Source organism: Dipodomys merriami, unplaced genomic scaffold (genome assembly GCF_024711535.1).
Source record: "Dipodomys merriami isolate MVZ:Mamm:240054 unplaced genomic scaffold, mDipMer1.0.p SCAF_534, whole genome shotgun sequence".
Classification (NCBI taxonomy): domain Eukaryota; kingdom Metazoa; phylum Chordata; class Mammalia; order Rodentia; family Heteromyidae; genus Dipodomys; species Dipodomys merriami.
In genome coordinates this window covers 347,453-361,015 of record NW_027206107.1, presented here as the reverse complement: position 1 = coordinate 361,015, position 13,563 = coordinate 347,453, and the positions used below count along the sequence as shown (strand labels likewise).

Sequence of the window (13,563 nt, the reverse complement as noted above, 5' to 3'; positions counted from 1 at the left end):
CCCCACCCCGCTCCGGTGGCGGTTTAGGTGCACCAGTCTGCACGGAAGGATAAGCCCAAGGCTTTTCTGAAGAGGTCAGCCTGAGGACCTGAACAACTTGGTACCCAGAAGAATGGAAAAGGTCCGTCGCTTTCTTCCTCGAGACTACATTTCCCAGAGGCCTCCGCGGCCAGGAACGAATTGTCTGCAAAAGCGGCACTTCATTCGTGGTAATCCCAGGGTTAGGCTGTCTGGTCCGAGTGGGAAGCAATGTTCAAGTCTGTTTAGTTCCGTCGTGTCAGGGCTCCACTGCGAAATGATTTCCCGCCCCCTCCCCATCCTTATCTTTCCTAGGGGAAGGTGGACGAAGATCTGGCATCCGTGGAGGCTAAGTCCGCCCGAATCTCTAGGCGACTTCATGTGACTGTGACAAAGGTGCCATGGGATTTGGAGTCTGGAGTTTATGAAATTTAGACTCCTAGAGGCCCAGTGACTGAGGATTGTGCAAATTCGCAATCATTTGGGTGTTGCATTGTTTGTAAGAGTTTCAACTCAAATAGCAGCTTTGTAAAGGGCTCCATTTTGCATGACAGGCTGTTTAACGCTCCCCTCCCCCGCCCTTGCCATCCTGGGGCTTGAAGCACTCTACCACTTGAGCTACAGCTCCACTTCTGGCTTTTTCTGCCTATGTGGTACTGAGGAATCAAACCCAGGGCTTCATGCATGCTAAGCAAGCACTCTACCACTAACCAAATGTCAAAGCCGGGCGCTTATCCTAGCCACTGAGATCTGAGAATCATGGTTAGAAGACAGCTCTGGTGGAAAGTCCCTGAGGCTTATCACCAATGAACGACCAGAAAATCGAAAGTGGCACTGAGGCTCACAGTGGTGAGTGTCAGCCTTGAGCTCTGAGTTCGAGCCCCACGACTGAGTCCCCCCCCAACATACACAAATATCAGCAGTACATTCTCCCACCCTTTCCTTCCCCCCCCCTCATTCTTGAGGCTTGAATTTTGGCCTTGGACACTGACCCTCAGCTCTTCGACTCAAGGCTAGCACTCTACCACTTGGGCCACAGCACCACTTCTTTTCTGGTGGTTAACTGGAGATAAGAGTCTCCTGGACTCCGGGCGCCAGTGGTTCACGCCTGTAATCCTAGCTACTCAGGAGGCTGAGTTCTGAGGATCGCGGCTCAGAGCCAGCCCGGGGAGGAAAGTCCGTGTGACTCTTATCTCCAATAAACTACTAGAAAACCGGAAGTGGCACTGTGGCTCAAGCGGTAGAGTGCGCGCGTTGAGCTGAAGAGCTGAAGGACAGAGCCCAAGCCCAGAGTTCAAGCCCCACTAACAACAACAACAACAACAAAAGGGCTGGCTTTCAACCGTGATCCTCAGATCTCAGCCTTCTTACTACTAGGATTACAGGTGTAAACCACCAGCGCCCAGTCTCAGCCTTCTTAGTACTAGGATTACAGGCGTAAACCACCAGCGCCCAGCAACACCAGTCTCTTACAGCAGTCTATATATAGACTTTGCATCTTCAGCAGCGATTGTTGTTAGTTTCATAGTTGCTTTTCATATAGTACATATTTTACTTAACACTGTATTTCTTTTTTTTGCATTTTTTTGTGATTGATTATGTAAATTTCACAGTATTGTGGGATAGTGATACTTAAAGTCACAAATACATTCTAACCTTTATGGGGCAAATTGTCTTTGCGTTCTATAAAGTTTATGAGTTCTATGAGCTTTGACAATACAGATTTCTTCCACATCGGATGATTTGTACATTTTTTTCCTTTTGTTTAGTGTCAGTTGTTCCCTCTTTCCTGCTGGTTCCCTCCCTCCCAACGCTGCCATTGAATTGATTAGTTCGTTTTGATCAATGTTCAGCAAAGCTGATGGGACCTGTTGTATATTTTCCCGTTCCCCTCAGTTTCTGTGTCCTCCTCCTAGTTTCCCTCTGATGTGCACATATATACCATAATATACCATATATGTGGTCAGCAGCATGGGGTCATTTAGTAATGATTCCAGCGGAGGTCCTTTGTTTCTCGAGTCTTGTTTACTTTGTCGTATCACAACACCGTATTTCTTTTACTATTATTTTACTATACATAGTACATGGAAATCTTTTTTTTTTGGGGGGGGGGGGTCCGGTCGTGGGGCCTGAACTCAGCTCTTCAATTCAAGGCTAGGCATGCAAGGCAAGTGCTCTACCACTGAGCCACCTTCCCAGACCTACATGGAAATCTTAACCACAATTTATTTTTCTCCTATCCCTAGTGGTATTGTGATCATATATGCTATGAATCTGAAATTACATTTTTTGTTTTTGTTTAAACAGTAATTTGTATTTTGGTAGTTTATCTTTTATAAAGTTTATCTTTTATAAAGTTCATGTCCTGGGCTGGGAAGGTGGCTCAGTGGTAGAGCGTTTGCCTTGCATTCCTGAGGCCCTGGGTTCGATTCCTCAGCACCACATAAGCAAAAAGAAAAAAAAAAGCTGGAAGTGGTGCTGTGGCTCAAGTGGTAGAGCGCTAGCCTTGAGCTGAAGAGCTGAGGGACAGCGCCCAGGCCCAGAGTTCAGGCCCCACGACCGGACCCCCCCAAAAAAATAAAAAATAAAGTTCAAGTCCTATTACACGTACAAAATAACACAAAGGAGTTGGAACTTTACAACTGTTCTCTGGAGAATCAGAGTTGGCGTGGGAGGCTAGGGCAAAGGGGCGTGGCATCTATGGACCTCAAGTGGGAATGCTCCGGTCTAGCAGAACTCAGCATTGTTGCCTTTTCTGCTCGGGACTACATTTCCCGACGTCCCTCGCGGAAACAGCGGGTCTCACTTTTGTGTCCTTTTTGGAACCTAATCGGATGTGGCGCTGCTTTCTGGGCCGCTGAGCCTGGGTTCCACCCAGTTTCGGGGGCAGCTGATGAGGCTGGAGTGGAGGAGAGACCCTGATCCTTCAAGGTGGAGACGGGCTCAGGTTCAGATCTGCAACTGAGGGAGGGAGTGGCCGACCCCTTCTGAGACTCGACTCTCCGTTAGGCGGTGGTTGCTAAGGCAACGGGTGACACTACAACGTGGTGGGTTTCTACGTCACCTCCGTGTTCCAGGGAGCGGGATCTTGGCGTAGAGCGTGAGGCTGAGCAAGGCTTCATGTGTAGTTCTGCCTGGCGCCGCCACGCTTGGCCTCTGGATTACTGCTAGAGTATTTAAGGTTTGCGGCTGTGGGTGTCGTTGGTGACCCTTTAATTGTGGCGTAAGTGACACTGGTTGACGTTGCGTCAGACTTTGGATTTGAAAGGGGTATGAGACTGTCTGTCGCTCGTCCCCCACCCCCAGAATGTTTTCAAACCCATGTGATGCCAATGAACTTCCAAATTTAATGATCTCTACCGGAGAGGAGCCCGTGGAGTTCAGCAGAACTTTGATCTTGCTATCATTCATCGGTTTTATGTAACTTATTTCATTGTTTAGTCTATTTTTGTAACATCTGAAACTCTATTGTTAAAAAATTGGCATATGGCCAGGTGCTGGTGGCACATACCTGTAATCCTAGCTATTCAGGAAGCTGAGATCTGAGAATTGTGGTTCAAGGCCAGCTGGGGCACTAAAATCTGTGAGATTCTTCAGTTAGCCAGCAAAAAGCCTTAAGTGGAGTTGTGGCTCAAGTGGTACAGAGCTAGCCTTGAGCTCAAAAACTCAGGGACGGTGCCTAGGTCCTGAGGTCAGATCCTAGTACTAGCACACAAAAAATAAAAGACTATTAATCCATGGATAAAATCGTGCACAAATTGGGCTGGGAAGGTGGCTCAGTGGTAGAGCGCTTGCCTTGCATGCATGAAGCCCTGGGTTCGATTCCTCAGCACCACAAAGAGAAAAGAAAAAAAGCCAGAAGTGGCACTATGGCTCAAGTGATAGAGCGCTAACCTTGAGCTGAAGAGCTGAGGGACAGCGCCCAGGCCCAGAGTTCAGGCCCCACGACTGGACCCCCCCCCCCCAAAAAAAAATCGTGCACAAATTGCTAAGTTTCCATTATGCTCTCTGTATTGGAGGGAAGGTTGCAACAATAGGAAAGAGAAGCCTGAAAAATCTAGAATATTAATCCTGCATGCTGCAAGATAGGTCCAGTTTATTATGTTCTCTTCTCCATTTTAGTTATTTGCTGTTGTCTAGTGAAGAGGAACAAAAAGTAGCTGTTGGACTTCTTAAAACCATGAGCCAGGTGAGTTGGAATTTTCTCTTTTCTGAAATAGTTTCTTGTTTTTCAAACACAGACATTAAATTTCCTTCTTGCTTAAACACTTCCCTGTAGCCAACTATGTTGCTTTTCAAAATTCTGACTGGATTTCTATCTTATTTGGATAAATGAAATGAAGGGCCGACTGAGCTTAATATAATCTTAAGTCCCTTATATAAAACATATAAAACTTATATGTATATATGTATATATATATATGTGTGTATATATATATATATATATATATACTATGCACATCTTCCCATGTACTAAGTTTAAATAATCTTTGATTACTTGTAATACTTAATACAAGGTAAATAATGCAAATACTTGTACTGTGTTGTTTCAAGAATGATGACAAGAAAACGTTCAGTACAGACAGTCTTTTTTCCCAAATGTTACATTTATTTTTATTTTTTATTTTATTTTATTTTTTGTCGGTCTCAGGGCTTGAACTCTGAGCCTGGGCACTGTCCCTCAGCTCTTCAGCTCAAGGCTAGTGCTTTACCACTTGAGCTACAGCACCACTTCTGGTTTTCTGGTGGTTTATTGGAGATAAGAGTTTCATGGATTTTACTGCTCCAGGCTGGCTTCGAACTATTATCCTCAGATCTCAGCCTCCTGAGTAGATAGGATTACAGGGGTGAGCCTCCAATGCCGGGATACATTTATTTTATGTTTTTGCCAGTCCTGGAGCTTGACCTCAGAGCCTGGGTACTGTTCCTGAGCTTCTTTTGTTTAAGGCTGGCACTCTACCACTTGAGCCACAGAACCACTTCTGGCTTTTTCTGTGTATGTGGTACTAAGGAATCGAACCCAGGGCTTCATGCATGCTAGGTGAGTACTCGCCCACTAAGCCACTTTCCCAGCTTTTATTTATTTTTTGTTGAGCATGGGACCTGAACTCTGGGCCTGGGTGCTGTCCCTCAGCTCTTCAGCTCAAGGTTAGTGCTCTACCACTTGAGCCACAGCGCCACGTCTGGCCTTTTCTGTTTATATAGTGCTGAGGAATCGAACTCAGGGCATCATGCATGCGAGGCTAGCACTCTACCACTGACCACCTTCCTAGCCCTTTTTTTTTTTTTCCTGTAGGTTATGGGGCTTGAACTCAGGGCCTGAATACTGTCTGTGAATTCTCTTGCTCAAGGTTAGCACTCTACTACTTTGAGACACAGCACCACTTTCAGTTTTCTAGGGGTTAACTGAAGATGAGGCTCATGAGCATTCTTGGCTCCAAACTATGATCCTCAGATCTCATTCTCCTGAGTAGCTAAGAATATAAGCATGAGCCACGCACACCATGTTTTTTCCAAGATTTTAAGAAACTTTGCCTAGTCCCTGTAGACAAAAGCAAAATTATAATGGAACTCCCTTTCTCTTTTTTTTTTTTTTTGGGGGGGGGGTCCGGTTGTGAGGCCTCAACTCTGGGCCTGGGTGCTGTCCCTCAGCTCTTCAGCTCAAGGCTAGCGCTCTGCCACTTGAGCCACAGAGCCACTTCTGGCTTTTTTCTTTTTACTTATGTGGTGCTGAGGAATTGAAACCAGGGCCTCATGCATTGCAAGGCAAGCACTCTACCACTGAGCCACTTTCCCAGCCCCCCCTTTTTCTTTTTTTTCTTTTTTTTTTTTGTCTAGTCATGGGCCTGAACTCTGGGCCTGGATGCTGTCCCTCAGCTCTTCAGCTCAAGGCTAGCACTCTACCACTTGAGCCACAGCGCCACTTCTGGCTTTTTTCTTTTTACTTATGTGGTGCTGAGAAATCGAACCCAGGGCCTCAAGCATGCAAGGCAAGTACTCTACCACTGAGCCACCTTCCCAGCCCTTTTTTTTTTTTTTTTTTTTTGTGCTAGTCCTGGTGCTTGAACTCAGGGCTTGGTTACTGTCCCTGAACTTCTTTTACTCAAGGCTAGCACTCTACCACTTGAGCCCACAGCATCACTTCTGACTTTTTCTGTTTATGAGGTACTGAGGAATTGAACTCAGGACTTCTTGCATAGTAGGCAAGCACTCTACCAACTGAACTGCAGTCCCAGCCTGGAACTCCCGCCCCCCCACCACCTCTTTTTTTTTTCCAGTTGTGGGGCTTGAACTCTGGGCCTGGGTGCTGTCCCTGAGCTCTTCAGCTCAAGGTTAGTGCTCTACCACTTGAGCCACAGCACCACTTCCAGCTTTTTCTGTTTATGTGGTGCTGAGGAATGGAACCCAGGGCTTCCACTGAGCTACCTTTCCAGCCCAGAACTCCCTTTCTTTACACAAAATTTAAGAGCTCTAGATTGAAGTATTGGGTTGTATTTATTTCCTTATTTATTAATTGTGGCACTGAGGTTTAAACTCAGGGTCTCAAAGTTGCTAGGCAGACACTCTCCTGCTGAAAGGCAACTTTCCAACAAAGTGTTGAAAAACAAATTTTTTTGTTGGTCGTATGCCTTGAACTCCAGACCTAGGCACTGTCCCTGAGTTCTCTTGTTTAAGGCTAGCACTCTACCACTTTGTGCCATAGCACTACTTCCAGTTTTCTGGTGGTGAATTGGAGATGAGTTTCACGGAGTTTCCTGCCTGGTCTGGCTTTGAACTGCAATCATGCGGTCTCAGCCTCCTCAGTAGCTAGGATTACAAGTATGAGCCACCAGTGCTCAGAAAAATGTTCAAGTTTTAATGGATTTCATGTTCCTTTTCTAACCCAGTTTCCAGTGATAATATAGCAAGTCCTTTGTAAATGTAACTTTTCATCACTTTTTAGCTTCTTGAAATTTGCAAGCACATAATTAATTAATTTATTTTACTAAGGAATATTTGAGTGACTCATGTGCCAGATGCTGTTTTGTAACTGCAGATGTAGCATGATCAAAGCAAAAACTTACTCTGCCCTGTGGAGCTTACCTTTTAGTGGTAGAAGGGAGACAACAAAAAACAAACTCTGATCATATAAAATAATGTTTATCGAAATGAACTCCAGGAGATGGAAATTGTTTTTCTTTTGTTGTTGTTTTCTCTTCCATTTTCTTGTTTGTTCATTTATCTGTCGTTGGGAGGGTAAGGGGGCACAGAAATGGAAGCACAAATGTGAACAAATGCAGGAGTGGTACTCACTAGACACTATGTTGAAAATTAACTATATATTGAGCTGTGCGCCAGTGGCTCACACCTGTAATCCTAGCTACTGAGGCTAAGATCTGAGGATCACGGTTCAAAGCCAGCCCAGGCAGAAAAGTCCGTGAGACACTTATCTCCAATAAACCACTAGAAAACCAGAAGTGGTGCTGTAGGTCAAGCAGTAGAGCACTCACCTTGAGCTGAAGAGCACAGGGAGAGCGCCCAAACCCAGAGTTCAAGCCCCACAACTGACAAAAAATAAATAAATAATAAAAATTAACTATATATCTTTGTGGGTAGGGTTGGGAGGGAAAAATTGGGAGTGAGGGAAAGAGTGACATTGCCCAAAAAAGAAATGTCCTTTTGACCTGACTTATGTAACTGTAACCATTCTGTACATCACCTTTATAATAACAATAAAAATTTTCACAAAATAAATAACAAAGTAATTCCTGTGGGGGAAAAAAATGAAGTATGGCTGAACTTCAAACCTCAGTCCTTAGATCTCAAGACTTCTGAGTAGCTAGAATTACAGGTATAAGCCAATGACTCTCAGTTGATGTGTCTGGTGGGAGCTACCAGTGCCCAGCATCATTTCATGTATTTCACTACAGGGGTTGGTGACTTTTAGAGATGTGGCTGTAAACTTCTCAGAAGGGGAATGGGATTACCTGGATTCTTCTCAAAGGCATTTGCATGGTTCTGTGATGATGGAGAACTATAGGAACTTGCTCTCACTGGGTAAGGAAATCTCGTAAAATTGGACTTGTTTTGTGTGTCTGCTGGTCCTGAGGCATGAATTTAGGGTCAGAGTGCTGTCCCTGGGCTTTTGTAGTGGTAGTACTCTACCACTTGAAGTACAGCTCTACTTCTGTCTTATTGGTGGTTAATTGGAGTGAAAGTCTGTGGATTTTCTTGCCCAGGTTGGCTTCAAACTGCCATCCTCTGATGTCAGCCTCCTGAATAGCTAGGATTACAGGTGTGAATCACCAGCAGATGGGCTTGGATTTCTAATCATAAAAAGTTATTTACGCCAGTGCTGGTGCCTCACACCTGTAATCCTAGCTACTTAGGAGGTCTAAGTGTCATGTTCAAAGGCAGCCTGGGCAGGAAAATCCATGAGACTTTTTTTTTTTTTTTTTGGGGTCCGGTCGTGGGGCCTGAACTCTGGGCCTGGGCACTGTCCCTCAGCTCTTCAGCTCAAGGCTAGCGCTCTACCACTATGAGCCACAGCGCCACTTCTGGCTTTTTTCTTTTTGCTTATGTGGTGCTGAGGAATCGAACCCAGGGCCTCGAGCATGCAAGGCAAGCGCTCTACCACTGAGCCACCTTCCCAGCCCATCCATGAGACTCTTATCTCCAACAAACTACCAGAAAACCAGAAGTGGCACTGTAGCTCAAGTGGTAGAGTGCTAGCCTTGAGCTGAAGAGCTTAGTGATAGCACCCAGGCCCAGAGTTCAAGCCCTACAACCTGAGGATCATAGTTCTAAAATGCCCCAGGCAGGAAAATCCATGAGACTCTTTTATCTCCAATAAATTACTCAGAAAAAGCTAGAGGTGGCGCTGTGGCTCAAGTGGTAGAGCACTAGCCTTGAGAACAGAGAGTCTCAGGGACAGAGCCCAGATCCTGAGTTCAAGACCCAGGACTGCCAAAAAAAAAAGTTCTTTGCTACCACCATTGTAACTTTTGGAGAATATCTGCAAAGCTTGGCCTACAATCTGCTGTACATTATTGACCTATGTCTGAAACTTTATGCGGTCCTGTAATACATGTCCTTTATGCAATTTTCTTGTAACCTCCCTCTTCCCTGTTGGTCAAAGAATTTCAGTGTGAATTCTAGGCTATCATAACATGACCAAATAATATTTCCTTTCATGTATGTAGGTCTTTGCTTGTGTAAACCAAGTATGATATCAATGTTGGAACAAGGAAAAGAGCCATGGATGGTAGCTAACAAGCTGACAAATGATGTGTGCTCAGGTAAGTGAAGAACAGAAAAGAAAAGAAAAGAAACCTTACAGGTGACAACTCAGCTTGACTTGGTCACCTACTCACCCATTAGACTGCGTTGTGATATGTTCTCAGATGTTCTAGAGCTTTATGGAAAAATGGGCCTTGTAGAATGTTCTCACATTTGATATTCTGAACTCTCTTTTACAGTTGATCTCCTTCCCAATAATTCATTTGTCTATTCTCTATGCCTTGTTCTCTGTAGTACAAACAGTTCATATTTGTGAAGTTGACAGTATAAAGGTCTTTTTTTTTTTTTTTTTTTTTTGTCGGTTGTGGGGCCTGAACTCTGGGCCTGGGCGCTGTCCCTCAGCTCTTCAGCTCAAGGCGAGCGCTCTACCACTTGAGCTACAGCGCCACTTCCGGTTTTCTGGTGGTTTATTAGAGATAGGAGTCTCACAGTCTCTCCTGCCCGGGCTGGCTTTGAACCGCGATCCTCAGATCTCAGCCTCCTGAGTAGCTAGGATGACAGGCGTGAGCCACCAGTGCTTGGCTTATACAGGTCTATTGTTGATCCATCCTCTAGACTTAAAGCGTCTGCAGGGCTGAGCTGGCTCAGTGCTAGAGTGCTTGCCTTGCATGCATGAGGCCCTGGGTTCAAAAAAGCTGGAAGTGGCGCTATGGCTCAAGTGGTAGAATGCTCGCCTTGAGCTGAAGAGCTAAGGGACAGCGCCCAGGTCCAGAGTTCAAGTCCCATGACAAAAAAAAACCTTTTTCAAAACTAGAGATGTGACTTAAATGGTTAGAGAGCCAGCTGTGAGCAAAAAAGCCAAGTGAGATCATGAGGCCCAGAGTTAAAACTCTAGTACCAGCACCAAAAAAAAAAAAAAATCAGATTTGATGAAGTTTTGATCCCTACTGAGAGCTGTAAATGAAGTACCAGACTTATATGCTACCCAACACACACATCAATGAAATTTTAGGTTGTGTACTTGTCATCTCTAACATGAGACAATGTGGGGTTGGGAATATGGCCTAGTTGTAGAGTGCTTGCCTAGCATTCAAGAAGTCTCAATTCCTCAGTACCACATCAACAGAAAAAGCCAGAAGTGACTCTGTGATTCAAGTGGTAAAGTGCTATCCTTGAGCAAAAGAAGCTTAGGGACAGTGCCCAGGCCCTGAGTTCAAGCCCTAGAACTGGTAAAAACAAAACAAAATAAGTGTAGATATAGAAAGATGATACAGCCGGGCACCAGTGGCTCATGCCTGTAATCCTAGGAGGCTGAGATCTGAGGATCACGGTGAAAAGCCAGCCTGGACAGGAAAAGTCTGTGAGACTCTTATCTCCAATAAAACCACCAGAAAATTGGAAGTGGCACTGTAGCTCAAGTGGTAGAGCGCTTGCCTTGAGCTGAAGAGCTGAGGGACAGCACCCAAGCCCAGAGTTCAAGTCTCATGACCAACAAAAGAAGAAAAATGATACAATGGAAGCTCAGAAAAAAAGGTGAGATGATGATGGCTTTTAATAATAATAATAATAAAAAGAGGGGCTGGGAAGGTGGCTCAGTGGTAGAGCGCTTGCCTTGCATGCATGAGGCCCTGGGTTCCATTCCTCAGCACCACATAAGCAAAAAGAAAAAAGCCGGAAGTGGCACTGTGGCTCAAGTGGTACAGCACTAGCCTTGAGCTGAAGAGCTGAGGGACAGCGCCCAGGCCCAGAGTTCAGGCCCCACGACCGGACCCCCCCCCAAAAAAAAATTCACACTTGACTTTACAGAAGGACATTTATGATTGTACTTTCTCATATACAATAGAGGAGACATGTTTCTTACTTTCAATTTTCAGACTGGGAATCTATGGGTGAGACTGAAGAATCTGCCCCTAAGCAGGAGCTTTGTCAAGCACAGCCATCTCAGAAGATTACAGGAAAATTGGCAGACATTGGCCTTGACTATTCCAGCTTAAAAGAAGAGCGCAGATGTGAGGGCAATTTGGAGGGACAACCAGGAAATGAGAAGACAAGTTGTAAAAAAGAAACAGTCGCTTACGAAGAAGCCCTTCTTAACAAACAAGAACAAGATTTTAACAAATCTTTGGGAAGTTTCCATCATAACATTCTGCTTCCCATACAACCGACAATCCCAAAAGAGGAGAAAGTATATAACCATGACACATGGCAGAACACTGTTCAAAACACTTCCCCAACTGTTCAGCCCCAGGGTGTCTATGCAAAGAAGAAAGTTTTGAAATGCAATTACTGTGATAAAGTCTTCACCCAGAGCTCACCCTTCACACTTCATCAAAGAGTCCATACTGGGGAGAAACCCTATGAATGTGCAGAATGTGGGAAAGCCTTCAGCCATAGATCCAACCTTGTCCAACACCACAGAATTCATACTGGAGAGAGACCCTATGAATGTAAAGAGTGTAATAAAGCCTTTAGTCAGAATGCACATCTCCTTCAACATCTGAGAGTTCACACTGGAGAAAAGCCTTATGAATGTAAGGTATGTAGGAAAGCCTTTGGCCAGTTTGCTTACCTTGCCCAGCATCAGCGAGTTCACACTGGAGAGAAACCCTATGAATGTATTGTATGTGGGAAAGCATTCAGCAATAGGTCCTCTATTGCCCAGCACCACAGAGCTCATACAGGAGAGAAACCTTATGAATGCAATGTGTGTGGGAAAGCATTTAGCCTACGTGCATACCTGACCGAACATCAGAGAATACACACAGGAGAGAGGCCCTATGAATGTAAGGAGTGTGGGAAGGCCTTCAGCCAGAATTCACACCTTGCTCAGCACCAGAGAATTCACACTGGAGAAAAACCTTACAAATGTCAGCAATGTAAGAAAGCTTTCAGCCAGATTACCTACCTCGCTCAGCATCAAAGAGTTCACACTGGAGAGAAACCCTATGAATGTATCAAATGTGGAAAGGCTTTTAGTAATGATTCATCCCTCACTCGACACGAGAGAGTTCATACTGGAGAGAAACCCTATGAATGTAACGTGTGTGGGAAGGCTTTCAGTTACTGTGGCTCTCTCACCCAGCATCAGAGGATACACACTGGGGAGAGACCCTATGAATGTAAGGAATGCAAGAAGAGCTTCAGGCAGCATGCACATCTTGCCCAACACCAGAGAATTCACACTGGGGGACAGGGTTTCTCTCATCATCCAATCCAGTCAGTCACCATGTCATATAAATGCTAACCCCTAACGCTAACCCCTGGAATTTATATTTTTTTCTTTCTTTAATGTCATCTTAGTCATCTTACCTAGAGAAATGCTATAGCTTTGTAACCATTTTCTGTGACTTTTTTTTTGTCAGTTGTGGGGCTTTAGCTCTGGGCTTGGGCGCTGTCCCTCAGCTCTTCAGTTCAAGGCAAGTGCTCTACCACTTGAGCCACAGCACCACTTTCTGGTGATTAATTGGAGAAGAGTCTCATGGACTTTTCTGCCTGGGCTGGCTTTGAACTGCCATCCTCAGATCTTAGCCTCCTGAGTAGCTAGGATTACAGGGGTGAGCCACCAGTGCTGGCTTTGTGTCTGTTTTTGCTACTTTTTTTTTTTTTTTTGAGTCCAGTTGTGGGGCCTGAACTCTGGGCTTGGGCGCTGTCCCTCAGCTCTAAAGCTCAAGGCTAGCGCTCTACCACTTGAGCCACAGCGCCACTTCTGGCTTTTTTCTTTTTGCTTATGCCGTGTTGAGGAATCGAACTCAGGGCCTCATGCATGCAAGGCAAGTGCTCTACCACTGAGCCACCTTCCCAGCCCTCTTTTTGCTACTCTTAAATCAATTTCTCACAATACACCCAAACTGATCTCTTTTCAGTCACAAAAATAACAGATGAAAGTTTCCATTTGTGTCTTTTGCTTACTGGTGTATTTAGAATAATCTGCCACCTTTAACATGATCTTTAAGGGTTTTCATTATGTGGCTATTACATACAAGTTAGGTTTACTTAATTCTAATATTCTATAAGCAGTAGGCATCTCCCAAGACTAAGAAGCTTAGATTCTTAAAATTTCTAACAATATGGCTTGGAATGTAGCTTAATGGTAGAGTGCCTGTCTAGCATGCACGAAACCCTGGGTTTGATTCCTCAGTACTACATCCACAGAAAAAGCCAGAAATGGTGTTGTGGCTCAAGCAGTAGAGTGCTAGCCTTGAGCAAAAGAAGCTCGGCTCATGCCTGTAATCCTAGCTGCTCAGGAGGCTGAGATCTAAGGACTGCGGTTCAAAGCCAGCCCAGGCAGGAAAATCCATGAGACTCTGATCTCCAATTAACCACCAG

The 13,563-nt window shown here is 44.9% G+C and overlaps 1 protein-coding gene across 4 annotated transcripts; it reads left to right on the top strand.

The window, feature by feature from the left end:
- Positions 1-26: 26 nt before the first annotated feature.
- Positions 27-12,841, top strand: LOC138811539 (zinc finger protein 570-like). 4 transcript variants are annotated; one of them, XM_069999289.1, is made up of 5 exons: positions 27-121; positions 4,141-4,207; positions 7,929-8,055; positions 9,201-9,296; positions 11,112-12,841. In XM_069999289.1, the coding sequence occupies exons 2-5, from the start codon at positions 4,199-4,201 to the stop codon at positions 12,479-12,481; spliced, it is 1,602 nt and encodes a 533-aa protein (XP_069855390.1). In that variant the 5' UTR covers positions 27-121; positions 4,141-4,198; the 3' UTR covers positions 12,482-12,841. The 4 variants fall into 4 exon arrangements, with proteins under 4 accessions (XP_069855390.1, XP_069855392.1, XP_069855389.1 ...); XM_069999291.1 differs by having other exon boundaries at positions 86-209; XM_069999288.1 differs by lacking the exon at positions 27-121 and adding an exon at positions 2,854-3,065.
- Positions 12,842-13,563: the final 722 nt, after the last annotated feature.

Bases quoted from the DNA above. Each gene is read 5' to 3' on its own strand.
- LOC138811539 (XM_069999289.1), top strand. The intron at 8,056-9,200 runs GTAAGGAAATCT...TCATGTATGTAG, and splicing joins TAGGAACTTGCTCTCACTGG to GTCTTTGCTTGTGTAAACCA. The intron at 9,297-11,111 runs GTAAGTGAAGAA...TTCAATTTTCAG, and splicing joins GACAAATGATGTGTGCTCAG to ACTGGGAATCTATGGGTGAG.